The following is a 27,869-nucleotide window of genomic DNA, read 5'->3' on the forward strand; positions in this document are numbered from 1 at the left end:
GGTAGCTGGAGCTGCAGGCACACGCCACAATGCCCGGTTAATTTCTTGATTTATTGTAGAAACAAGGTCTCACCAAGTTGCCCAAGATGGTCTGGAACCCCTGGGCTCAGGCAATCCTCTCGCCTTCACCTCCCAAAATGCTAGGATTACAGGGATGAGCTACCGTGCCTGGCTTGGAAGTGAAAACTTTTTAAAGAAAAGACAAGGTGGATCAAAAAGAAAGGCCAGGCTTGGTGGCTCAGCCTATAATTCCAGCACTTTGGGAGGCTGAAGAGAGTGGATTGCCTGAGCCTGCAGGTTTGAGACCAGCCTGGGCAACTTGGCAAAACCTCATCCCTACAATAATTCGAAAATTAGCCAGCGTGGTAGCACGCATCTGTAGTTTCAGCTGCTTGGAAGGCTGAAGCAGAAGGATCTCCAGAGCCCAACAGGTCGACGCTGGAATGACCATGAACATGCCACTGCACTCCAGCCTGGGCCACGGAATGAAACTCCAACTCAAAAAAAAAAAGAAAAAGGCACAGGTGGATGAATGATACTCACATGGAATGGGGGCATTTTTTCCACTGTGATAGCAAAAGAGGTAAGGATGAATGTAGACAAGTATGTAGGTGGAAGAAAAGAAACAGAGGTCTCTCTACCTAGCATTCTCTGGCTTCATTATGAAGTAAGAAAGTACAGTCCATCCACTGAAAGTGAGAGGGGTGTGATAAGGGACAAATGATGGGATGGCTCAGCAGCCCTGAGGACCCAGCTAAGGTCAGAGACAAAAATGTATAGTGGCCTCTCTGCAGCTATGTGATTTCTCCAGCAGTTGTACTGTAGGAAAGGGAAGTCATAGAGTAGCCCACAGTAGGGTTTTGCTAAGGAAAAGCAGTGCAAGATTGGACATAAGTGACCCCAGGAAGAGTTGGGCTGCCCCCATCTTTGCTTTCCCATCATGTGTTTCCTTCTTAGTTTTATCCTTAGCCGAGGAAAGCAGCTCTCATCCCTAATATCAAGATCTAACACTCCTGTTTCACAAGAAATACTTTGTTAGTATCTACCTTTATTGTCCCCAGGTCAAGTCATAACCTACTTAACAGACATAAGTTTAAAAGATCCACTTAATGCCCTAAGGGTAATGAGATATAAAATGAAATTTATAATAAAATATGCATTTCAATTTGCATATCTCAAGTATAATTACAAGAAAAGATTTAATGAAGTAGTCAGATGCTCATGGCTGTATGCAAAACCCCCAGGAAGATACAGGTACAATCATGACTACTCAAGGCATGTTATATTTAAAACTCAAACCATGAGTCATGTGATGGGTCCCTCAGGAGCAGTAAAAATCAACCAATTGCTGCATTTTTTAAAAGGTGTTTGAAGTCTCAGGTTGTTAGAAAAGAACTGGAATGCTTTGGCTTGTGTCAGGCAACTCAGTACCTCAGAGATGGAGAAAACAGCAAATATGTAAAAATATAAGCAGTTTATCATCTCAGCTTCTTGGGTTACCACCTCATTTCCTATAACTCAAAAGTTTGGTAAGAGAATCCTGTCAGGGGTGATCATTTTGGATAAGAAGCACAAGAACAGTCTGAATTGAGGGCTCTGACCATCTTCTTCATGTTACCCAAACAGAAACCAAAACACCTCTTATCTAGACAGACAGTAGAGAGCAAAAAGGACTTCAGGAGGGAGAAAGATGAATTAAAGGCAGCTTGAGCTAGTCTATAGGCACTACCACCGAGTTAATTCTTTTTAATACTGCAGTGTCTCCTTCTCTACCTAAGATGTCTCATTATTGATGAGGACATCTCTTCTTAATGTCATATTTGTGCATAAAATGCCTCTGCAGATTTCAGACCTGAGCCCAGCAGTCACAGCTTGCCAGATGGGAAACTGCAAAGCCTGGAGGCCAGGGCTCCAACCAGAGTCTCAATGGAGCAATGAATATCCTGGCTGGGCCACTGTTCCCACAATTTCAGGAATCCCCTATCCAATACTCTGCTTTCTTATTAAGTAGCTGGGTGGGTTTAGGAAGCAGGGGCTGAGGGTTGCTGGGTTTCAGTTAAAAATAAAACAAACTCTCAGAGGAACAGCAGACAGAGGGGTTCCCAGGGTCAGTGGGGGAAAGCAGACTCTAAATGAAAATGTGTGCAGAGCAGATGGCAGGACGTACATGGTAGGATACCTAGGAGTTCTCATTTTGCCACTTATGATCGGGACACTCTGAATCTGTTTTCTCATATGTAAAGTGAGGATGGTTGTAACAATACTTACCCTTACCAACCTCAGAAGACTGGGTGGAAAAGGCTGAATGACTTGTTATATGCAAAGACACTTTGTAAAACACTTTACAGCTGTGTTATTATTGTTGCCATCATTATTTTTAAGGAAGCAGCAGAGCCATGAAGATAATGATCCTACAGTTCCTTAGGGCTTTGGGGCAGTCAAACAACAAATGATCACACATTTCACACAAGGCAAGCCATGCTTCCTAGTCTACTCACCAGTGAGAAAAACAAGGATGAAAGACAACTTGCCAAGAGTGAGTGTGCCTATTTTAAGTCAAAAAAGAATAGCTGAAAAAAACCTATATGGCTGAAGACTGTTCAGTTTCTCTTAGGTTTTTGAGAAATATACTTTTCCAAAAACTTCCCTAATATGTGTTCCACTAGATATTACCCAAAGTGATTTGATGATGAAATCAGTGTGGGCACAGGTTTCCTTACCCAGGACCTTCTTGGAGACCTTAATAATGAACTTCCAATGAGGAGATGGGGTGCAGGGATTGCCAAATTTATTTAATAACAGAACCCCTTTTCCACAGAGCATCTGACAAGGGGTTTCATGAAACATACTTTGGGAATTAAACTTAACTCTCCAGTTGGACGTAATGTTATGTGGGCACATGGACCAGCTTAAAAGGGAAATGAGAATACTTTAACATTCAATCAGCAGTAGGCAGCTGCTGGACATTTTAGAAAAAGGAGAAATCTATTTGTTAGCCATGGCACTGAAATAGCATCACATTTCCCTGAACCACCCTAGTCCCAACCCCTCAAGATCCACCAGCTATGCAACCCCACACTCCAGTCACATACATTAAATCTACACTTTTTATTTTTTTGTTCTAAAATGTGCTTTTTCCTCAATGAACTTTAATATCAGTCCAGGACCTCCACCTCCCCTTAAAAAAACAAAATAAAACACGCACACAGACACACATGCCACCCTCCAACCAGGTGAAAAATCCCCGGCGTTTAGTCTATAACACATATTGACACGAGGGGGGACAAAAGCATGTTGAAATGTATTAGAATCAGAACCTGTACAAAAAAAAAAATTAAAATATAACCTGAAACTGTTCAAGTTTAGAAAGTCTAGTTAAGTCCTTTTCTCTTGCCAGGAGAATGCCATCATCAGAGGGCTCTGGGTCATCAGCCAACGAGGGGTAGAAAGAAAGACAGAAGCAGCAGCAGGTCCTTCCCCAGGCAGAGTGGCCTCGGTGCTACCATCCCCACCCCAGGTACAGCCGGAAGAAATTAAAGATCTCGGGAGAGCAAGTGTTGGCAGACAGCCCCAGTGGGCAGCTGGGGACTACACATGGAAAACAAGGCTGAGTAGTCAGAGGCAGCAGGAAAATTGCCAGCAGAGAACACCAAGCCGGAAGAAATAACTTCTGCTACCCATGGACCCACAACACCCTCCATCTGTGCTTGGATACCAAAGGTCAGTCAACTCAGGGCTCCCAACTAGTGAGAGATCGGAGCTGGGCTTAAGAGGCTGAAAACCCACAGGTTTAGTAAACATAGCCCAGCATCACATCCCTCCATGGCCTGAAGTGGAGCTGCCAACAGGGGTAAGGCAGGAGAGGGAAAACAAAGCATTTTGATACCTGGCTAGAGATCGCCTGCACCATTGTGGGTACTGTGGTACATGGGGCTGGAAAAGGAATGCCCCTCCTCTCTTGGGGAGGGGCCTCCTTCGCAGTCATCCCTGGGGGCCTACTAAAGCTGCCTCGGGCTTATGCCCAGCCTGACAAAATGACATGGAGCAAAAGAAAAACTGAGAGGGAGACAAGCCCTTACACAGAGACAAGAACCTCCTGGAGGGAAGCTGGGCAGTGTCCGACCCTGTTAGGATGGCATTGGTGGAGCCCCTGAGTCTGAAGGGAACAACTGGGGAAGGAGGAAGTGGGTGAGGGAAAGGAGTAACGGTTTTTCTGGAACAGTACCAATGGGGGTGAGGAGGTGCTGGTGAGGGGACGGGCAGGTCTGGAACTCACTGCAGGTAGAGAGGGGAGGAAATAGGCCCTTGGTGTCCCCTCCCCACCTGACCCAGGCCTGGTGAGTGCCAGCTGCCCCAGCCAGCCCTAGTGGCGGCTGGAGACCAGACCTTTCACTTTGGACATCTTCTTGGTGGGCTGTCTCTGCTCAGCATGAGGGGGACACTCCCGTTCGGTCAGCTGCTGCTCCATCTCCTGAGCTGAGGAAGATGCGGTGGCTTTGAGTGTCTTCTTGATGTTGGTAACCTGGAGGGAGAGAGAATTGGTGTGCTCAGCCTATAAGCACCAGCAAATCAACAAAACCTGCTCTCAATATAAGGAGGGCCACACAGAAAAGAAACTAAAATCTTCATGTTCAGGAAGAAAATCTGCAAGAAAATGTGAAATCATCTCCAGAAACTGAGATAAGGAGAAATAAGCATAGGCTATTCATGGAAGGTATGTGGAAATGAGTCAAGCAAAAACATGGAACGAATGCTCTCTTGGTCAAAACAACTGGAAATGGACCATTAGGCAAAGAGGTACAACACAGAAAGTAACAAAGTGTCCTGAGAATAAGAGTGATTCAAGAATTCAATATTCAGCTAACTCTTGTTCATGTATAAAGTCGCTAATTTTTTCACAAGAACTTTGGAAACACAGCTCCACAAACCCTTCCAGAACAGACAAGTAGAGGATGAACTTTAGCTAAGTGACAAATGAAGAAAACTTAGTAAAAGCTAGCAAAATGCTATCACACTACTGCTTAGAGCATATCTTTTTTTGCTTAACAAAGAAAGGGCTCAAAAACATTTAAGCAGTTCCTGAATGTTTTTCCATGTTGCAACAGATACCTCTGTACTTCCTGTGCACTACTCTAAAGTTTCTTCAGTTTTTAAACTGGTTCCCAGTTTGTTTTTTGGTGCTAGTATGAATAGCCTTCTATGTTTACCTTTGCATATTTTGGTGAAAACCGTAGAAGATATACCTAGAAGTGAGCTTTCCAGTCAGAGGATCCACATATTTATATCTGAATCAGTATTGCTCTACTGTCTTCTGAAAAATGACTGTACCAACCTGTACTTCTGCCAACCGTGTGCTCCAGGAGTGCCTATTTATATACACACATTCCCTGACACCAGTTCTCATGGATCTTCTCTACCTTTGTCTTCAGCTCATTGAGAAGAAGAAAAAGGGGAGGAAAAGCAGTAAGATGGAGATGGCAGGGAAGAAATGTCCACTCAAATAAATATTATCTTTTTAAAAAAAATCATTAGAAGGAATTAAAAAGAGAAAGTTGGTACAAAGTGAGGCCTATGTCTGTTGATGAGAAGACATAGGAGCTTCCCTTATTTGGTGACTTCCATGTTCTCTGAGAAGCAGGAGGTTTGGTTTTTTGCAAAGTGAGAAGGAAATTCTTGGGTCAAAGGTTCTGAATAATCAGAATATCAGGAGTTTGAGTCAGAGACAGTCCACATGCACAGATAAAACAGTGCTATGAGAGTGAGACAAAAGCTAGATTCCTGAAGGACAGCCATCATCTGCAGGATCAACCTCGACTAGAGTGTAGGTTGTTTTTGTTTCCGTTGTTTTGAAATGGGGGTAACAACCATGCCCCAAACTGCTATAACCTCAATCAACACTGTAACCTTTTTGAAGGAAGAAAGACTGAGCAGAGTGAGCTGGGACCATCAATATAGAAAGCAGTCTAATTCAAGTCTGGGTTTATTCAGAGTCTTGTCAGACCACAAAACACCATCTGGGAAGCTCTCAGGTATCCCACCCTCCTGATGGCTCACTGCTGCTTTGGTATCTCTCGTTCAGTAGAGTCCCTCGGGGAACTGGTGAGTGAAGAATGGTGAGCAAGTCAATAGCTTACTACTCTTTGTCTCACAAAAAAGGTATCTGTAATTGTTTGTCTTATTTCAAGGCATTTTTTAAAATAATAGAACCAGGGCCCCACTATTTTGCCTAGGTTGACCTTGAACTTCTGGGCTCAAGTAATCCTCCCGTCTCAGCCACGTAGCTGCAGCTGTGACGCAGATGCATGCAACCAAGCCTGGCTAAGGTATATTTTAATGGCGTTGAAGGAAAGTTTAAGAAATGTCATTCTCAGTTAACGGTACTTTATAAAATAACATTTCAAGGCTGTCCCAGTTCGGTATACTTTCTAAGTATCAGGAAGCAGAATTTTTTTTTAAGTTGGGATCTCACTCTATCACCCAGGCCGGAGTGCAGTGGCACACTCATGGCCACTGCAACCTTGACCTGATGGGCTGAGGCAATCCTTCCACCTCAGCCTTCCAAGTAGCTGGAACTACAAGCAAGTGCCACCACACCCGGCTAATTTTTCTTGATTTATTATAGAGACGAGGTCTTGACAAGTTGCCCAGGCTGGTCTTAAACTCCTGGGCTCAGGTAATCCTCTGGCCTCCGCCTTCCAAAGTGCTGGGATTACAGGCATGAGCCACCGCATCTGGCTAATTATAATTTTAATAAGATATAACAGCATGATTTAAGTTTATTTCTATGTATGTCAGTTACCTCTGACTTCCAAGTATTAAAAGATCCTGCAACTTGGCTGGTACATGTGGCTCATGACTGTAATCCCAACACTTTTGAGAGGAAGAGATGGGAGGATCCCTTGAGCTTAAGAGTTCAAGAACAGCCTGGGCAACATAGTGAGACTTCACTACAAAAAAATTTTTATTTTTACTTTTTTGAGTTGGAGTCTCACTCTGTCACCCAAGCTGGAGTGTAGTGGCACACTCACGGCCACTGCAGCCTTGACCTGATGGGCTCAGGCAATCCTACCGCCTCAGCCTTCCAAGTAGCTGGAACTACAGGCATGTGCTACCATGCCCAGCTTGCTTGCTTGCTTATTTATTTATTTATTATTGATTGATTGATTGATTGCAGAGATGAGGTCTCACCAAGTTGCCCGGGCTGGTCTCAAACTCCTGGACTCAGGGAATTCTCTCGCCTTGGCTTCTCAAAGTGCCGGGATTACAGGCTTGAGCCACCACACCTGGCCTACAAAAATTTTTTAATATAATTTGGGTGTGGTTGCATGCACCTGTAGTTCCAGCTACTTGGGAGGCTGACACAGGATGCCTTGAGGCCAGGAGTTGGAGGCTGCGGTAAGCTGTGATCATGCCATTGTATTCCAGCCTGGACAACAGAGTAAAACCCTGACTCAAAAAAAAAAAAAAAAAAAAAAAAAAAATGCTGCAACTTATCATTACCAAAGAAAATTTGTTTCAAGGTTTTCCCAAAACCTGACAAAACTTGAATCAAGTTAAGACATTAGAAAATTAACAAATTTTTGTTTCAAGAACTGTATTTACAAAAATAGTATCTTTCCAAGCAAATAATTTCCTTTCTCATTTAACAAAATAACTTTATTAAAAATTTAAAAATAAAACCAAAAGAAGTCCTTAATTTCACCTTGGCTAATAAACACTATTTAATCTTATTTCCTCAAGTTATCTGTGTAATAATTTTTACTAAGCAATCAGCTTATACTATAAATAGTTTTCTATATTGATTCTTTCATTTAACATATCTTAGATTTACTGACAGTCTCATAACTCTTGTAAGAGTAAGGAAAAAGGATTTAATCAATCCCCAAATAATGGTTATATCTTCAATCTGTTTCACCTGTGTTTCTGTAGAATAAAGTCATTACTGGCCTATCAGAAATTAACAATCAATCAGCATTTCTCTTTTGAGTGTGGCCTCAGGTGACTTGGGCTACCTTCAGACTCAGAGTATCCGTGGCTAGGCTGAGGTGTCAGTTCCTGACCTGCCAGCCAAGGAAGAAACTCTGTGGCACATTCACCACATTCACCAAGGCAACGCTCCCTTGTTGGCCTCTCAGTAATCCATCAGCTTAACTGACACTCGGGGCTTTGCTGTTTTATTCTTGCTATCTATACTCTTATTCTTGTCAAAGTTCAACATTATCTCCTTGACAGTAACATGAACTCACAGTTCTTACTCTGGCTCATGAGGAAGGCTGTGCACTACTCTTCCCCATTTAAAGAAGAGTTTATGAGCCGGGCGTGGTGGCTCAGCCTGTAATCCCGCGCCTTTGGGAGGCTGAGGTGAGTGGATTGCCTGAGCCCGCGGGTTCGAGACCCACCTGGGCAATTTGGCGAGACCTCATCTCTACAATAAATAAAAAATCAGCCAGGCATGATAGTAGCACACCTGTAGTTCCAGCTACTTGGAAGGCTGAGGCGGAAGGATCGCCGGAGCCCAGCAGGTCAAAGCTGCGGTGGCCAGAAGCGGCCACTGCACTCTAGTCTGGGTGACAGAGTGAGACTCCAACTCAAAAAAAAAAGAAGAGTTTGTTTATCCTCTGCTTCCTGTCTATACCTTCACCCCCTACTATAATAATGTAGTCTGTCTCAGGGTGACTCAACTCTATTTAAAAGTCTTTGATTCAGGATCCTGTCAAAAGCTTTTGAGTAAATACATAGATCAAAGTATAGATACTCTCCCCTGTCATTCAAATGCCTATTTGCTTCCTTAAGCAGTTTTCTCCTGTAGAAACTGCTCTCTCAATAAGCTTGTTTAGTGAGAGTAGTGTTATTGGAGGAGTGAGAACTGTATCTGAAACACGAAGAAGACACAGTGGCATGTGAGGTGATCAGAGTGAGATGCACTGCCAGGCAAGGACAGGAGTATGCAAGAAAAAAAAAGGAAGCCTTGGTCCAGGGAAAAACCTGGTTCTTTCTCTAGTTCTGAAATACCACCCAAGATCATATAGTTCATACTTCCTTAGTTGGAAATAGAATTTAAAATGGATTGTAGGCCGGACTCAGTGGCTCAGCCTGTAATCCCAGCACTCTGGTAGGCCAAGGTGAGTGGATTGCCTGAGCCCGTGGGTTCAAGATCAGGTTGGACAACTTGATGAGACCTCTTCTCTATGATAAACCAAAAAATAAGCTGAGCACGATAGTGCACACCTGTAGTTCCAGCTACATGGAAGGCTGAGGCAGAAGGATCACCTGAGCCCAGCAGGTTGAAAAAAGTCCTGAACAACCAGGTGTCACTAAAACCACACCCACTGACCTCAATTTGCATCTCACCCACCAAATTGTAATGCTTCCTTCTTTTTTTAGAATGAAATAAGTCATGTATTTTTTTTTTTTGAGTTGGAGTCTCACTCCGTTGCCTAGGCTGCAGTTGTATTGGCACACTCACAGTCACCCCAGCATCAACCTGCTGGGCTCTGGCAATCCTTCTGCCTTAGCCTTCCAAGTAGCCAGAACCACAGGTGCACGCTACCATACCCAGCTAATTTTTTTATTTATTGTAGAGACGAGGTCTCACTATGTTGCCCACGTTGGTCTCAAACCCGCAGGTTCAGGCAATCCTCTCCCCTCGGCCTCCCAACGTGCTGGGATTACAGGCTCAAGCCACCACACCCAGCCATGTCATGTACTTTTTAAAGTTTGTAACATACATGTACAGTTTACAGAAGAATGAAATGAACACTATGTATCCACCACACAACTTAAGTAGAACATTCCCAGGGATTTGAAGCCCTATATGCCCCTGCCCAATTGTACCTCTCCCTCCACTCCACCAGGTAACCACCATCCTTCTATACATTTTTAAAATTCATCCCCAGGCTCATTTTCTTTTGCTACAGTTGCAAAGTACACATGTACAGAAACTACAAAATTCTGTGTTCTCCAAGCCCAATCAATCACCCTCTGCTGACCAGGAATGAGAAAGAAGAATCAACCAAAAGCAGAAGTCCTGTCATACCCATCCCTGTACCACATCCCTGTACCCTAGCCCAGTGCCCATTTCGTACCCTAGCCCAGTGCCCATTTCTTGGTGACTGCTTGTCTCATCTACACCAAGACTCACAAAACAAAAACAGAAACACTGCAAAGGAATAAACAGGTACACGCTGGGGAGAAAAACAAAAACATTCCCTTCCTTTCTTACCTCTGCCTCTACCTGCTGCTGAGTCCGGTTGTGGTTCTCTTTGTACTGGTTGGCTCTCAGAACTTGCTGCTCAATGCCCAACAGAACTGCTTCACAGCCATCACACCTACAGAGGAGAAAACCAGTCCTGAGCCACAGAAAGGCGTGGGAAGTCTCATCCAGGCTCAGAAACCTCCCGCTCCAACGGCCTTCCCCAGCACCTGATACAGACTTCCTTTAATACTCCCTCACTCCAGGGATCTTTCCCTTTACTTCTTTCAAAATACAAGCATTTCTAAATACGTAAAACAGGACATAAGGATACAAATACAGTGGTTTGGGGGTAGTTTACTAGAATATAACTTTAATTTACAACCTTTGTATCCCACAGGAAACAACTTTTCAGCATATAAGATTAAAGGACTTTACAGATGGCACTGAGTAAACACTAGTAAACAGAGAAAAGATTTTTCTAAAAACATCCTAATTTGGAGATAGCCCCTCTTCTCAGAAGTTTAAGTTATTTCCTAATTGCCATACTCTTCTTCATTATTTTATTTTCCCCACTTTTTATTTCAAAATCTTAATACAAAAAAGCTGAAGGAATATACAGTGAATATCCACATACCCTCCACTTAAGACCCAATAGTTGTGAACATTTTACCATGTTTGTTAGTACCTGTCTATATAACAATTTTGTTTCAAATCTACCTCCAATGCCTAAATATAAGTTTTAAGAATCTCTACTAGTAAATATTCCCAGATAAGAATTAGTCTAGCACCTCTGGGTCAAATATATTCGGGGCTTAAAAACAGAAAACCAAGCCGGGCTCAGTGGCTCAGCCTGTAATCCCACGCCTTTGGGAGGCTGAGGTGAGTGGATTGCCTGAGCCTGCGGGTTTGAGACCCGCCTGTGCAGCGAGACCTCATCTCTACAATAAATCAAAAAATCAGTCGGGCGTAGTAGCACATGCCTGTAATTCTGGCTACTTGGAAGGCTAAGGTGGAAGGATCGCCGGAGCCCAGCAGGTCGAGGCTGCGGTGGCCAGGAGTGGCCACTGCACTCCAGTCTGGGTGACAGAGTGAGACTCCAACTCAAAAAAAAAAAAAAAAAAACAGGAAACCAGACCATGGACATGACAACTGTGTCAGCCACCTCAAAAACTGAATAGGAAAGCTGACTTGAGTAGGATCAGAAACTAGATTTTGTGTGCCAGACCATTTTTGTGTTAGGGCTATTTTCTAGGTTTATTTCTTGCTTATTCTGATTTAATAGTTTCTCAAATTTTTGAAAGCTGCTATTTGTGTCCAATCTTGTAAAGATGTTCTGGGCTATGCTTGGGACAGAACTTGGGGTAAAGCATAGGCAGCACATGCCCTAGGTTCTAAGTATAGTTCAAGTGAGGAAAACTCAGGGAGCTTCAGGCACCAGGGAGTCAAAGTTGGGCTGTTCATCCCTGGATATACATCCTTCTCTTGGGGATAAGCCATAGATTGGATTTGTTTTAAAGAAACCACTTCCTGGCCGGATACAGTAGCTCATGCCTATAATCCCAATACTTTGGGAGGCCAAGGTGAGAGGATTGCCTGAGCCCACGGGTTCGAGACCAGTCAGGCAACTTGGCAAGACCTCATCTCCACCATAAATCAAAGAACTAGCTGGGCGTGGCGGCACGTGCCTGTAGTTCCAACTACTTGGAAGGCTGAAGCGGAAAGATCGCCTGAGCCCAGCAGGTAGAGGCTGCAGCGGCTGTGAGCTGCACTCCAGCCTGGATGACAGAGTGAGAGACACCGACTCAAAAAAAAAGAAAGAAAGAAGAAAACCACTTTCCCATTCCTCTACACAAAGTTTGCCTGTTCTGTTCTATGACCTCCAAGACACCACATGCCTGCCTGGGAACATGCTCTTCTCACCTCCAGTTATACTCTAATCTTGGCCCTCCTTCAAAACTGAGCTACCACTTCTCCAACTAAGTCCATCTGCCTTTATAAGTCCCAAATTATTTAAATTATTCCATAATAAATCCTTGTAGGATGTGTGACAACTCTCACAAATATCAAATTCCATTTAAACAGAGTCCATGCAAATGTCCCAATTGTTTTTATATACCAGAATACAGTTGTCAAATATTCTATGCGTGAGTCTGTGTTCCAAATTGGAATAACCCGTTCCTTGTCTTCGATATCCCTCACAGTGTTTTGCAAACACTAGCTCAATATGTCACTGACTCTGAACTTGGGTTCTCCTATCTACAGAATCCTACAAGCACTAACATCCCTGAGCTGGGTCAAACTTTGAGTTTGGAAAGCATGGTATTGGCAGCACAAAGCTAGGATGAAGACTTCACCTGCTAACCCTGGGTATTTTACAGTTCACTAATAAACAGCTGCATTTAAGATATGTACTATTTTATAAGTAAGGCACTAGAAGGCCTGAAATGATTTCTGTTGCCATGCAGCTGTGATCATTAATCCAGCCCCACTCTCTGGCTTATTGTCCTAAGGCCCTATCTCCCAGGCAGCCACAAGGCCTAGCACAAACCTTCAGGTGACATCAGGAGATCACGTTTTTGCAGGCAGAAGCACAAAAGACATGCTAGATATCCCCCTCCTCTCAGCCTCACCACTCATGTAAGGTCTTGACAATATTATTGATATCCTTCTTTCGGATGTCACGGCCAATGCAGAAATCCACTTCTAGCAGCTGGTTTCGCTGGTCCAGCTTGCCCTGGATGATGTCAGTGTAGACAGCCTCAATGATGAGGTCTTCCAGTTCCCGGAGATTTCGCATCTCCAGGTCCTTCAGCAGCACGGAGTAGGGGATACACTGTAGATAAGGTCATGTGATAGTTATAAAAACCATCTGGCAAGCATTAATGAAAATACAGGTATTACCCACATAGCCAACAGCTGCCTCTGGGCTTGGGAAATGCAGGTTAGTGGTAATTATTAATATCTAGGGCAATGAGAGATGGATAAATGAACTGTGAGACCCAAATAAGACCCCAGAGCATCTAAGAAGGCATCCTCCTAGTTCTCTGCCTTAACTTCACCCAGTCTTCAGCTTTCACACATTGCAGCATACTCTTTAGCAATCCTAAAACCTCCTAGTGGAGAGAAAGATAAATACTCAGTATATGCCATTCTGCCACCTTCTGGAAGCTTGCAGACTTTGCATAAAATGCCAGATTATCATAAACTGTCAACAGATACCAGGAGAGGAGAACTGGCTAATTGCCCAGCAGAGTGTAAGCAAAAAAAAAAAACTCTGCAAGCCAGCACATCCACCTACAGGTGGACAGTGGAGACTGCCATCCAGAGGTCATCCTAAAGTTTGCAACTGCTTTCTTAGATTCTTGCAGCCAATGTCAATTCCTCAACCACAGTCCTTTACTGGGTTGTAGCAGCATTCTACATGACTCCAAGACAACAGGGCATCTAAATATCCAGTTTTCTGCAAATCCTCTGGCCCACTGCTACTAGTTTGGAAACAGACAGTAGGAAGATGTACTCAGAGAGTAACAGCAAACATACCTAGAAGGGTTTTCTATGGCTAAAGGCGTAATATTCAGTGGCAGCAGGTGGGCTTACAATGACAGGTTACAGAAATAAGGAAGAAGAACATTCCTATTTCTTTACTATACTTGAGAAGTCAACAATCAGGACAAGAAAAAAAAGTCAAGTCCTCATTTCCCAATACAATAGGCCCTCACCTGAAATGCCAGGCAGGCTGAGAATTGGAGATCTATAATTAGATCAGGTTTGAGAGTAATTTCAGCCATTGAAATGGCAATCTAAGGACAAATATACATCACTACTCTCAAGCTCAATCACAGAGGTGAGATGCAAAAACCAAACTTTTTCAAAGGTATAGTCCCACAAAAACTTAGACATCTAGACTGAGATCAGGCAATGAGTGAAAATCAACTACAAATTAGCCAAACCTAGACCTTCATTATTATGGGCTGTAAGGAGCTGGCTGCAAGGCTTCTTCTAAATCCACTGGGGCAGAGTACTGAAACAGTATCATGACTCTGGAGTTGTTGGTACCTTACAGAAGGTTAGGATCTAAAGTTAGCATATAAGGCAAAAATTCTAATTAGTGTAATTTACCTTGGAAATCCCAGAGAAAGGTAGCATATTAAAAATATACCTCTCAGGAGGTCCAACATGGCAAGTTTTTCCTAAAGCAAGGGCACAGCCACTGTGCACTGAGCAACAGATGAAATTACTAATCTGCCTTGCTATTTGAAAAATGTGTATCTTTAAACAGTAGTCTCCCTCTGAGCATGGCAAAATGCTCACACCACATGAGACACCGTGGCATGCCAGAACTGAGACCTGCTGATTCAAATCACTGCTAGGCACACTTTTCCTGCATGGAATGGGGAGTAATTGTCTACACCATTTTAATTGTTATCTTTTTCTCTGTTGTCCTTTGACAAGCAAATTTCATGCATTTATGATGTGACTCTACTGTGGACAGCTGGGATGCCAATGAAACACCTGAATCAGGGTAAGGAGGAAGACAGAAAAGGGTTCAGGATCATACCTTCATTCTTGATGCCAAGCTCACGATGGTAAGATGCTTCAGCTTGTTCTGCTGAGCTATGCTCAGTTCTGGCAGGCTCTCCTTGTTGGCTGCTCAGTCCCACCCACCACAAAAATCAAGACATAAAATAAAATTAGGATTTCTTTAATGGAATAAGTTCACCAATTCCACAAACCGAAACTACTTCTGAAACACTGTCATGATTCTACACTTATTCATTGAGTAAATATTCTGTGAGCACCTCCTGTCTTCTTTGGAAGACGACGTACTTCCAAAGACAACTCAGTCTCTACACACAAGGCATTTAGTCTCCCGAAAAGCCAGGCATAAACAAGCAAAATGATATGACAATTATCTTAATGGATAATTTGTGCCCCTTGTGACATTAAGTTCAACACATCTTCATTGAGCATCTGTTAAATGCAAAGCTCTATCTTGGGAAGAATCAATGATGAATAAGATGGGCTTTGTCAGGGCTGCTGCCAAGGATCCCAACCACCTGGAGTTATGCAACTCAGTGGTCTTGGACTTGTCTTCAGTCTTACAATCAGATGTCTCAATCGCAAGGCAGAACTACCAGAAGAAAGATGCAAACTACAGGGGGAGGAAGAGCGAAGGAGAGACAGAAAGAGAAACAGAGAGATAGTGTGACTACTATCTTATTTGCGAGAAACGACGAAGAGACGAAAAGAAAGGCAGGCTTCATGGAGGAAATGGAGTTTGAGATGAATAGGCAAAATGTTAGTAATAACAGTAATGAAAACAATAGCAAGGGTAGCAGCTGCAGATAACATATACAGGAAGCTTTACATGATGGATTGCATATAGAGTCACACATACATACACACATCCACTTAATCCTCACAACAACCCCACAAGTCTAAGTGTCCTCAATCCCCTAACCATCATTCTGAATTCCAAAAAGCTGAACCCAAACTGATTTTTTCTTAAGCACAGTGCTCAAACTCATCTAGTAGCAATTCCTGACCTAAATTGAAGCAGGCTTTTTATCCCACTTGTGAACATTCACTTGTTTTTCTGCAAAATTATGTATGTGTTTAACTGCCCACATCCCTCTGAGGATGTTACATAAAAAGGCATATGCATCATATCACCTTTCTAAAATCCTCAAAATCCTACATCCTGAAACATCTAGTCTCAAGGAGCACAGAGAAGGAATAATGGACTTATGTTAGTTATTACTCCCATTTTACAGATAAGGAAACTGGGGTACATAAAATTACTTAATTTGCCAAAGGACACACAACTAGTAGAAGTGGAGCTAGAATACAAATGCTGGCAGTCCGGTAAGAGTCAGTGCAATGTTGCCTCTTTGGTAAATGAGGATAGAAACAGAGGACAGAGGACACACACTCATTTAAACAAAGAAAAATGTGGTGTACCAGTAAGTGGCAAACTATCCAGTCTGACGGCAGCACAGAGTAAGCAGAAATGACCAGAGAGAAAGAAGGGAAAGTCAGGGGTGTAATTGAGAAGGCCCTAAATATCAGGCTACTGTCATACCACTGAAAAAACAGTAGGGAAGCCAGAAAAAAAAAAGTTTGGGTGCAAGATAAACTAGGGTTTGCACATGAAAGTATCTCATTCCTGATATTTAAGATTCCAACATAAAACAACTCAAGAGAATGTGCTAAGCAGATTATGGAATATCAGATTAAGGAATATTTAAAATTGTTACAACGATTTAAAATATGGATAAATGCCTATGAAACAAGCAGGAAAAAAGTAAGCAAGATATAAAACTGTATACATTTGGAACAATACAGAGAGGAGTAGCATGGCCCCTGAGCCAGGATGGCACACAAATTTGTGAAGTGTTCCATATTTTTAAAATAAATAAAATAAAAAACTGTATATCTATGCACATCTATGTAAAAGAAAACACAAGCATAAAGGGGAAAAAAATCCAGTACCCTAACGCTAACAGTAGTTTAATGGAGGTACAACAATGAGTGACTTTTTAAACTATTTTCCAAAATTTCTTCAATATGGTGATATTATTTTGATAATATTTAAAATGTTGAACTATTTTACAAGTGAGCATTCTGACTCTTCACAGCACTCCATGCCCTATAAATACCAGTCCTTCAGAATCTCATCTTTCCTGTGGTAAATTTCAGCTTACAAAAAAAAGAATCTCATCTGGAAAATAAACAAGGGCTACATTTGTAGTTAAGCATACACAAAAGTCCCCATTTAACTCACTGGGAAATAAAAGGTGAGAAGGGAAATTCCTTTTGTGAGGTCACTTACAGAGCACAGTAAAATGGGAAACAGTCAGGTCAAGAAAGTCTCCCCCATGCCCTGCTTCATATCTCAAACCACAGAGATTCTCCAAACTGAGCAACATTAATTAAACAAAGTCTTCTGAAGGAACTTAACCAACTCACCTATGTAATCTGGGTATGTTCCATAGGCAAACAGGTTCAGCAACTGCAAATAAGCAGCATTAGCTCCTTCTGCAAGCTGAGGAGAAAAAGAAAGTTCACCACAAAACAAGCTGTCTACCAATCACTGTAGTGTTCAGAGGATGGGTGAGCATGTGTCAAAGATGTCATGACCATTTATCCTGTACAGTTTGATCACCTGGACCCTGAGTTCCCTTCCAACTATGATTCTTTGGAAAAAGATAATAAGATTACCAAAGCACCAAATTTAATTTTTCTCCCTCAGTAATATGTTTTACACTCCACATAGCATGCCCAAGTAACTGCTTCCGTCTCTTTCTGTGAGTGTGCACGCGCGCACACACACACACACACACACACACACACACACACACACACACACAGAGAGAGCAGTAATCACTGTAAGTAGTTCAAGTTTTCTCAAGATTCTCCTAGCATTATAATAAAGACTGGAGCAGCCCTGTCTACACATCAGCTCGGTAGGCACAGCGCAAGCCACTATCAACCCAAACTAAACAAAACTTAAGGTTAGTTCCAAATCTCGGACTACATGTGGACTTGAACCCTAGGAAAGATAGTACAACATAACATATAATAGAAAGCCCAGCTGGGACAGGAAACTAGGATATCAGGCTGCCCCAAATAAAAATGTTCATTAAAATTACTTACTCTTCACTGATGCTGATGGCAAAGAGCCATTGTTCTGCCTGAAACTGCTCAACTGTCAATCGCCTTAACTGGGTGGTTTTTTTAAACTCATAAACATGCTCCTGTTATTCTTCCAATTTACTAAACTCAGTAAAGTCTAAATAGAAGCCGGGCTTGGTGGCTCAGCCTATAATCCCGCGCCTTCGGAAGGCTGAGGTGAGTGGATTGCCTGAGCCCGCAGGTTCGAGACCCGCCTGGGCAACTTGGTGAGACCTCATCTCTACAATAAATCAAAAAAAATGAGCCGGGTGTGGTAGCACACTCCTGTAGTTCCAGCTACTTGGAAGGCTGAGGCGGAAGGATCGCCGGAGCCCAGCAGGTCGAGGCTGCGGGGGCTGGGAGCGGCCACTGCACTCCAGTCTGGGCGACAGAGTGAGATTCCAACTCAAAAAAAAAAAAAAAGTCTAAATAGATATAACAAGTAATATTCTACAGACACCAATAGCAACACTACTCAATTTTAGCCACTTTTTAAAAAAGATTCCAAGAACTGCATCCAAAATTTCAGACCACTAAAAAGCAACTAGCTTATTCCTAGTTCACATATTTAAAAAAAAAAAAAGTGTGAGGAGATAAAGGTGATTTGCTAAGCATCTCAGTGAGAACTCTGGAATCCTAAGACTTCAATCTACCCTCTCAAGTTACCACGAACCATCTGAGGTCCCTGAATTAGAAGTGAAGGAGACCTGGTAAAGAACATCAAGCCTAGCCCCCATCTTTCAGACAATTACAAACCTAGCTGGTACAGAGTATTTTCTCTAGAGCAAATACTCTAAAACGTCTCCCACTAGTCTAAATCCCTAAGAGTTTTCTGTCTTTAATTTGCATCCACCTCCTCTTAGCCAATCTTCCATAGTTACAAAACAACTGCTTGGCATATTCATTTAGGTTTTTCATGAACCTGAAGGAACATATCACTCCTAGGCCATCTCTTCTTGGGTTCATTTTTCAACAGAAGAGATGGCCTAGGAGTGATATGTTCCTTCAGGTTCATGAAAAACCTAAATGAATATGCCAAGCAGTTGTTTTGTAACTATGGAAGATTGGCTAAGAGGAGGTGGATGCAAATTAAAGACAGAAAACTCTTAGGGATTTAGACTAGTGGGAGACGTTTTAGAGTATTTGCTCTAGAGAAAATACTCTGTACCAGCTAGGTTTGTAATTGTCTGAAAGATGGGGGCTAGGCTTGATGTTCTTTACGGTCTCCTTCACTTCTAATTCAGGGACCTCAGATGGTTCGTCGTAACTTGAGAGGGTAGACTAGGCCATCTCTTCTGTTGAAAAATGAACCCAAGCCAGGCTCGGTGGCTCAGACTGTAATCCCGCACCCTTGGGAGGCTGAGGTGAGTGGATTGCCTGAGCCCGCGGGTTCGAGACCCGCCTGGGCAGCGAGACCTCATCTCTACAATAAAGTAAAAAAAAAAAATCAGCCGGGCGTGGTAGCGCATGCCTGTAATTCCAGCTACCTGGAAGGCTGAGGCGGAAGGATCGCCGAAGCCCAGCAGGTCGAGGCTGCGGTAGCCAGAAGTAGCCACTGCCCTCCAGTCTGGGGGACAGAGTGAGACTCCAACTCAAAAAAGAAAAAAAAGAAAAGAAAAATGAACCCAGTTCTATCATAGAATTAATTTTCCACCTCTGGTAAATTAAATTTTTACTGAAAGTCTACTGTGTGTCAGGCTATGTATTCAGCTCTAAGGAAACAACGGTGAGCACTACAGACCTTACTCTCACAGAGCTTACAGTTTAGCAAACTGAAATTAAATAAAAATTTACAATGAAAAAGCAAAAGTGGTTTTTTTCGCATCTCTGGCCATCACAGAGTAAGGAACTATGTGTGGGTATTGGCAACAGATGGTTGTGGGAAACTGCTCCTGTTTCCTGATCAAGAGGAATAAACAGACAGACAGCACCAAGCCCAATAACTTGAAGGTTTGCAACTCCTTCGGTTACAACTGGTTGATTCACCCAAACTCCTATTAAAATTGACTGTGGGTGTGGAGCTGGCAGCTAACAGCAAAGGTGTTGTGGTGGTCATGAAGGTGATGAGCCGCCTAGAGATAGCCAGCCACCTTCTACATGCAAACCACCACCAAGAACGCCAAGACCACTCTCTGCAGCATTTAGCACATGATCTGCAAGTACCATCACTGTCTGGATCTGTGCATGGCAGTCATTTACACTACCAGGTCTGTCCTGCACAGCCAGAAGCCTGAGATGGTGAAGAGGAAGGAGAACCACCCTACCAGCCCACCAAAAGTTCCTGACTACCCACCCAAACACACACAAAGCAATAAAGATGTTCACAGATTTTTCCCAAATAAATAAATAATAAAAATACAAGTGTCCAAGTGGGAAGTAGAGGTTGAAAAGTATAGGTTGCCAGGCTTGATGGCTCAGCCGGTAATCCCGCGCTTTAGGAGGCTGAGGTGAGTGAAATGCCTGAGCCCGCGGGTCCGAGACCCACCTGGGTAATTTGGCAAGACCTCATCTCTACAATAAATCAATAAAACTAGCCGGGCGTGGTAGCGCACGCCTGTAATTTCGGCTACTTGGAAGGCTGAGGCAGAAGGATTGCCAGAGCCCAGCAGGTCGAAAGCGGCCGGGAGTGGCCACTGCACTCCAGTCTGGGTGACAGAGTGAGACTCCGACTCAAAAAAAAAAAAAAAAAGAAAGAAAAGTATAGGTTGCTTTACATCTCTTGTTCCATCTGGTCATTCTTCAACAGATCTTCTCAATTTTGAGGCATGATGACCAAAACTAGATACCCAAGGTTTTAATAACAACAAGCAAACAAAGCAAAATGGACTACTTCCCTCCTTTTCATGTTTTTAACACATCTACTTTAACACAATATTGCCCTTTTCCCAATGAACAATATACTCCTATTAATGCACATCTCATGTTCAATAGCAGTAAGTTTCTGCTATGTGTGTCTCTGTCCAATCTTCCTTATCTGTATTGCACTGGAGTTTTTTTCGGGCCCAAAGAATCCCTGAAACTGTCCCTATTAAACATCAGCCCAAGCTTATAGCCCCATTTTTTTCTAATTTATCAGGATCAATTTGACTTTTTACTATTTTTCAGATTATTATTTGCAACCCAATGTAACTTTACCCACCCATGTTCAGACAAAAATGCCGAATAAAAGGAGCCCAAGACATCATCCTTAATCTCTTTGCCTACCCACCAATTCCCATCCCTCCTTCAACAAAGTAGTTTACAAGTTCACAATACTTCAGAACTGAAATTCCTTGGAAATCTGGAGAATCACAGAAGGCTTAAAACAAAGAAGGCAAAGAAATTGAAAACCGCTCTTACCTCCTGCACATTGGCCAGCTCCAGCAGTTCTCCAAAGACGTACACTCCAGGAGCCTCTAAGACCTGACTTATGAGAGCAGTGAGGGCTGAACCACTGGTACCTTTGGCTAGTAAAATAAACTGTTCCAGGAGGTTACTTGAGGGTTTCTGTTCCCCTGCCATCCTCTGGCCTTGAAATCTGTTCAAAAGAGAAGTTGTCAGCCATTCTTCCTTTTCCTTTGCAAAGTCTATGTTTATTTAATGCTGGATCAGACACCAGAATATTTTAATTTTATAGTGTTCATAAAGAAAAACAGTTCCTGAGTCCAGATGTAATCACCACTTTGTGAGATGAGTAGAGTTCAACCTGCAGTTAAAGGGATCTTGTCCTCAATTCTGAGGTTTGAAACACACTTTGTAAAAGTCATTTCATTCCCATCTGCCCCCTCCCAAAGGCAACACCTTCTAAGTTCGAAAACCTGAGCAAGACTTAAAGAAACACACAGGAGGTTTTTGGTAGCTGTATTATATCGACCTCATATTTGCACTCTGGTTAAGAAACATAGAATACTGCCTATAAAGAAAGCCATTATAAGCGGCACCGGATGTAGGCAAAAGCAATCAGTTACAGCTCCTACTGTGTCACCAGAATCCCATCTACAGCCAAATGCAGATAAGACAAACTGTAGACAAGAAAGATGCCTCAATTAATCAAAGAAGTCATTTAAGCATAGGAAAAGGGGGAAATAAGCAGCAGTAGTTTCTTAATTCAAACTGAGAAAATACATGCTGTGCAAGACCAGGAGGAAACTCCATTTGGCCTCCTCCTGATAGATGACATTTTACCAAATATGATTTCAGAACTTCAAAACTTCAAGCAAACAATAAAACGATTTGGGAAAACAGTGAAGATACTGTAATGCCATCCTAAAGACATTAGGTATGGGAGAGTCCCTCACATGTGTAATCTAATTATACACTGAGTATACTCTACAGGTGTCCCACGTAAGAAAATATTTCTCTTTCAAGAATGATACATACTGGGCCAGTGTGACAAAATATAGGAAAAAGGTATTGCAGAGTGAAGCAGAGAACAATTAAAAGATGGATAGTTTGGTGCAAGAGAAACTAAGTTTTCCTATGGAGATAGGCACACAGAGAGTAGCCTTTTCACACTATTAGAGAAACAGGTATGTTGCCTCACTTAAGGTTACCTAAAAAGATCCTGTCAGAAAAAGTGAAGAGCTGGGGACAAAAGGTTCTGAGAAGGGGAAGGGAAGGCGTGAGAAGAAGAGAGGGAGGAGAAGTGGAGAAGAGGGAAAGGGTAGGTGATGGTTAAGAGGGGAGGAAGTAAAACCACCCTTCCAAGTGGACACAGGTGAAGAGAAAGATGGGGATCTCTGACGAGACTGAATGGAAGGTGCTGGGCGTAGAAAAGGGGTAGGGAGATGGAGATAAACTTCGGTCCCTCCAAAATATCTCGGCCTAAAAGCAATGCCTGTGGGGGAAGAAAGTGTAAGAAGACAGTGATAGTCGCTCTCTTCTGGAGTAGGAGGGTCAGAGGCGTCTGGGAAAGAGAGGAGACAAATTCCCGTCAGAGGAGGGCGCTATTTTGATGGATCAGACAGGGGCAAAGTGGGGCAGCCTTTGGAGGCTGGGGGAGCGAGGGCAGCCACAGCAGTAAAGCTGAGGGTCCCATGCCGGAGCAGACTTCAGGCGAGCGGCGTTCTCCAAGCAGGGCCGCGGGCGTGTAGTGAGGAGCCGCGGGGCGCGCTCCCCGAGGCGGGGGCGGGGCGGCATGGCCGCTGGCTTTCTTGGCGGCGGGCGAGAAGCCGAACGGTCTGAACAAGCCTGACACTCAGCTCCACCCGTCCTGCCCTCTCGCCGGCCCTTACCTGTCCGCGTCACCTCTCGGTCCTCTCAGTCGCTGGCTCGGCCTCCCGGCGCCTACCCGCAGGTTGTCAAGCGTCCATGATCGGCCCGGCGTCCGGCGCTTTTCTGCCTCCGCCGACCCGTCGCCAGTGCAGCTCCCCCGGAAGCCTCCCAGCACTGCTCTCTCGTTCCGCCCACACAAGGTTCCCCCCGCGGCGTTCACAGCCTCTCACCTCCAATGGGGCCAGGGCCAGGAAAGAGACTGCAGTCCGGGAATTGGGCGGGGAGCGGGATGGCGAGGGGCCCAAGGAGAGGAATGCGGCCTAGGTGGTACTGCGGCAGAACCGTCGCCATCACTATCCCGGGCCTAAAATCCATCCCCCAGGCTGAGCTTTATCTCTCAGGAGCTCCCTATGGCTACTACGCTACCCCTGGGCATGGAGACATTAAGTCTAGTAACTACCGTTTACTGAGCGTTTTTCCATGTGCCAGGTGCTGTAAGTGTATTGCCTCATTGAATTCTTCTAATTCTATGGCTTGTAATATTGTTCCCATTTTTCTGGTGAGTTAACTAAGTTTACGAGTCCAAAAATCAAAAAGTGGCAAAGCCCATTTAGGAACTCAGAAAATCTGAAGTCAAAGACCATGTTCTTGATCTCTATCAGAAAATGTATTTGTTAATGGATTTTATTAATTACTTATTTGAGTCGGGGTCTCCCTCTCACCTGGGATGGAGTGCAGTGGCAGATCACAGCTCACCACAGCCTCAACCTCTTGGACTCATGTAATTCGTTCACCACAGTCTCCCAAGTAGCTGGGACTACAGGCGCGGGCCACCACCCCCAGCCAATTTTTAAATTTTTTTTGTAGAGACGAGGTCTTGCTCTGTTGCCGAGGCTGATCTCGAACTCCTACGCTCAAGTAGTCTTCCTACCTTGGTCTCCCTGAGTGCTGGGATTACAGGCGTGAACCACCACTCTATCAAAAAATGTACTTAAAATAAGCAAGAGATGGGTTGAACCATCAATGGTTCTGTGACCAAAATGTCATTTTAAGTATTGCATTTGGTGCTTACCACCTCCCCTGGGAAGATGGCTAAGAAATGCCTCATATTGGAACACTTAAATTTAAGTTCCTATTTATTTATTTATCTAGAGCTGGGGTCTCACTGTGTTGCCAGGCTGGAGTGCAGCGGCATGATCACAGCTCACTTCAGCCTCCAACTCCTGTGCTTAGACAATCCTTACCTCAGTCTCCAGAGTAGCTGGGACTATAAGCGCAGGCCACTATGCCCAGCTAATTTTTTTTATTTATTGTACAGACAAGGTCTATGTTGCCCAGGCATGTCTCTAAATTCTGGGCTTAAGCAATCCTCCTGTCTTGGCCTCCTAAAGTGCTGGGATTACAGGTGTGAGCCATTGTAATCTTAAAAATCTAAAGGCCTATTAGGCTTTTTAAGGTGAAAAGAGGTATGAATAATTGTCTTTGTTGAATAGTCATGCTAAGTGCCATAGGAATGGATCGGATGTGGAGAGAACTGGAGGTAGGGAAACCCTTGAGGTGACTGATTTATTCCAGATAGGAGATCTCAAACAAAGATAGTGGCAGTTGGGGATGAAAAAGAAGGGTCAGTGTTGGAGACATTTAGACTATAGAATCTATAAGACTTGGTGGCCAGTTGAATGCAGGGAGAGGGAAGGAGGATATTACCCAGGATTCTGGGAGGCCAGAGCTATCTGGAACTGGTGTCAAGTGAATAAGGCTGTGGAGGGGGAGGGGCAAATTTGAAAGTGGGTGGAAGACAACTGAGTTCAGTTTGATTTCATAAAAATTCCAGTAACATCTCTACTTCCTCCAGAATGATGTCCAGACTCCATGGCTAAAGTTAAAGCCCTCTGCAGTGTGTCTCCTAATTCCTCCAACTTTGTCTCACCCCACCCCCTTCACAGGCTCCCATGCCCAGCACCACTTATATTTTCCCTCTCAAACACCAAGCTTGCTCTCTTCTTTTTTTGCAATGCTCTTCTCTCATATTTGCCTGTAAAACTCCTACCAACTCCATAGGCAAAGATTTCTTAAATGTAATACCAAAAAACACTTACCATAAAAGAAAACACTGAACTGTTGCACTACATTAAAATTAAGAACTTCTGATTGGTAAGTGCAGTAGCATGTGCCTGTAGTTTCAGCTACTCAGGAGGGTGAGGCCAGAGGATCACCTGAACCCAGGAATTTGAGGCTGTAGTGCGTTACAATTGCACCTGTGTATAGCACTGCACTCTCGTCTGGGCAACGTAGGGAGACCCTGTCACTTAAAAAAAAAAAATCTGTTTCAAAAGAAACCAGTAAGGGAATGAAAAGACAAGCCACAGTCTTAAAAAAAGACATTTGCAAAGTATATACCAGACAAAGAACTCCATATCTAGACTATATAAAGAATTACAAATCAAGACAGACAACCTAATTTAAAATAGTAGGGAAAAGACTTGAACAGGCACTTCAGAAGAGAGGACATTCAAATAGCCAATAAGTATACTTAGTGTTCAACAGTAGATAAAATGTAAATAAACACCTTAATTATCACATTTAGCAAAAATGACTAAACTTAAAAAGACTGACAACAAACACCCCATGTTGATAAAGAGGCAACTAGAACTCCCTTATATTGCTGTTGAAGGCATAATATGGTACCATCATTTTGGAAAACTGGCAATATCTACTACCATAGGTATGCCCTACAAGCCAGCAACTTCTCTCCTAGAAATATGTGCATGTCCACAAAAAGAAACATATAAGAATGCTCATGGCAGCTTTGATAATAATAGTCTAAAAAATGATAACAACCCAAATGCTTACCAACAGTAGCATACATAAATTGTGTTCTAAACATACAATGGAATACTATTCAGCAACTGAAAAGAAAAAGCAGCCAGGCACAGTGGCTCACGTCTGTAATCCCAGCACTTTGAGAGGCTGAAGCGACAAAATTGCCTGAGTCCAGGGGTTCGAAACCAGCCTGGGCAACTTGGCAAGAACTTGTCTCTACAATAAATTAAAAAGTTAGCTGGGTGTGGTGGTGTGCACCTGTGGTTCCAGCCACTTGGAAGGCTGAGGCAGAGGGATTACCTGAGCCCAGCAGGTTGAGGCTACGGTAGCCATGAGCATGCCACTGCACTCCAGCCTAGGTGAAGAGTGAGACTCTTACTAAAAAAAAATAAAAAAAAAAAAAACAGAAAAGAGCTACACACAACCTGAATGAATCTCAAAAAAATGAACGAATGATGAATGAAAAAAGCCAAATACATACTGTACATATTATATGATTACATTTAAATGGAATTCAAGAAGAGACAAAACTTATCTATAGCGATAAAATCAGACGAGTGGTCATCTCCAGATGTGAGGATGCAATACTAATTAGGGGGAGCACAAGACATGCTGGAAATGTTCTATATCTTGATTTGGGGAGTGGGGACGGGGGTATATAAAAACGTGAAAATTGTTCCCTTACTGTATGTATGTTACACCTCATTAACACATTTAAAAATTTTAAAAAAAACATCCTACCCATCCTTCAAGTTCAAATGCCACCTCCTCCACAAAGTTTCGCCAGCTGGAATAAATCTCTCCACAAGGGCCTCTATGGCATTCTGATGTCATTTATTTTACACCATTTATCACACTCCATCTTGAATCTCAGTGGAGTCTCCTTATTTCCCTAAATAGATGGTTATCTTCCTGGTAGCAGTGACCATGTCTTTCACCTTTTACCCACTCAGTGTCTGACAAATAACAAGTCGAAAATATGTTTGTTGAATTACATAGAAGAAAAAATTGGGTGGGAGCCCAGATAGGTGAAAGGGGGTACAGGAAGAGGAAGGAAGGCCAAAGAAAGGACTTAGGAGGTCTCCAAGGAAACTGTGGCTTTCACTGCAATTTTACCTACTTCCTGAAATCACATTAAATGTCACCTTGAATGACAAAGAACAAAACACCAAGCCCTACTTAGGCTGAAGATAAAAAAGATCACACTCCCTCACTTGCAGGAAATCCACCAAATAAATGCTACCTAACCTCCGAGTGTTTCGACCGTGGATGGGAAAACTGTTCATCAAGGAGAAGAATAATCACATTGCCATGCGGCTAAAAATATCACCTCTTTAGTGTGGTGCAAAGAGCCCAGACTGCAAGTCAGCAGAATTCTAACTCTGTCCCAACTTGCTGTGTCTGTAGCCAATCTCTTTACCTCTCTGGGCCTAAAGTTCCTCATACATAAAAACAACAGGGGTTGGATTAGCAAATTATTTAAAGTCCCTTTCTTTATTGATATTCTGAGTATACAATCCATAGCTCTCCTGGTCCAAAGCAGGAACACACCAGAAACACTTGCAAAACACATAAAAGGCGCCTCAGAACAACAAACAAGCATGGTTTGAAGACGACATCTTGTTATATTATCTTTCATGGTTTAATCAGTGTTTTTGTTTGTTGTTTGCAGTCTTACCATGATTTGCAGAAGATTTCTGAGTCCCATGTAAACAGAAGTTAACTCTCTGTGGGCTGTCATCTTCTTTTGAAGGAAAGAAGGGTCTTCTCGCCTGGTTTCAAGTCTTCGGATTCAGAAACCACCAACTCTGCGGGTGAATTTGCGCACACTGCGCGGCACACTGGAGTCTAAGTTACAGAGGAACGGGGTGCAGGGAATGCTGGGATTTGTAGTCTCTGGGCCGCTTGGTGGTGTGCTGGGATCTGTGGTCCCCCGGGTTCTCCCCAGGAATGCTGGGAAATGTTGTCTCTGTCGCATCGCACA

The 27,869-nt window shown here is 43.2% G+C and overlaps 1 protein-coding gene and 1 pseudogene across 5 annotated transcripts; one reads left to right on the forward strand and one right to left on the reverse strand.

The window, feature by feature from the left end:
- Positions 1-2,766: 2,766 nt before the first annotated feature.
- COPS7B (COP9 signalosome subunit 7B) lies at positions 2,767-27,771 on the reverse strand. Of its 5 annotated transcripts, none has more exons than XM_008072499.2 (7): positions 27,564-27,771; positions 21,209-21,386; positions 17,165-17,240; positions 14,754-14,842; positions 12,826-13,028; positions 10,223-10,328; positions 2,767-4,522 (listed from the first exon to the last, which is right to left on the reverse strand). In XM_008072499.2, exons 2-7 carry the CDS (start codon positions 21,368-21,370, stop codon positions 4,364-4,366), a joined length of 795 nt encoding a protein of 264 aa, XP_008070690.1. In that variant the 5' UTR covers positions 21,371-21,386; positions 27,564-27,771; the 3' UTR covers positions 2,767-4,363. The 5 variants fall into 5 exon arrangements, with proteins under 5 accessions (XP_008070690.1, XP_008070689.1, XP_021561828.1 ...); XM_008072498.2 differs by lacking the exon at positions 27,564-27,771 and adding an exon at positions 23,083-23,232; XM_021706153.1 differs by lacking the exon at positions 21,209-21,386.
- On the forward strand, positions 19,721-20,103 carry LOC103275080 (annotated as a pseudogene).
- Positions 27,772-27,869: the final 98 nt, after the last annotated feature.

This window comes from Carlito syrichta, unplaced genomic scaffold, assembly GCF_000164805.1.
Source record: "Carlito syrichta isolate Samal-C Ts95f unplaced genomic scaffold, Tarsius_syrichta-2.0.1 Scaffold315299, whole genome shotgun sequence".
In the NCBI taxonomy this organism is placed as follows: Eukaryota; Metazoa; Chordata; class Mammalia; order Primates; family Tarsiidae; genus Carlito; species Carlito syrichta.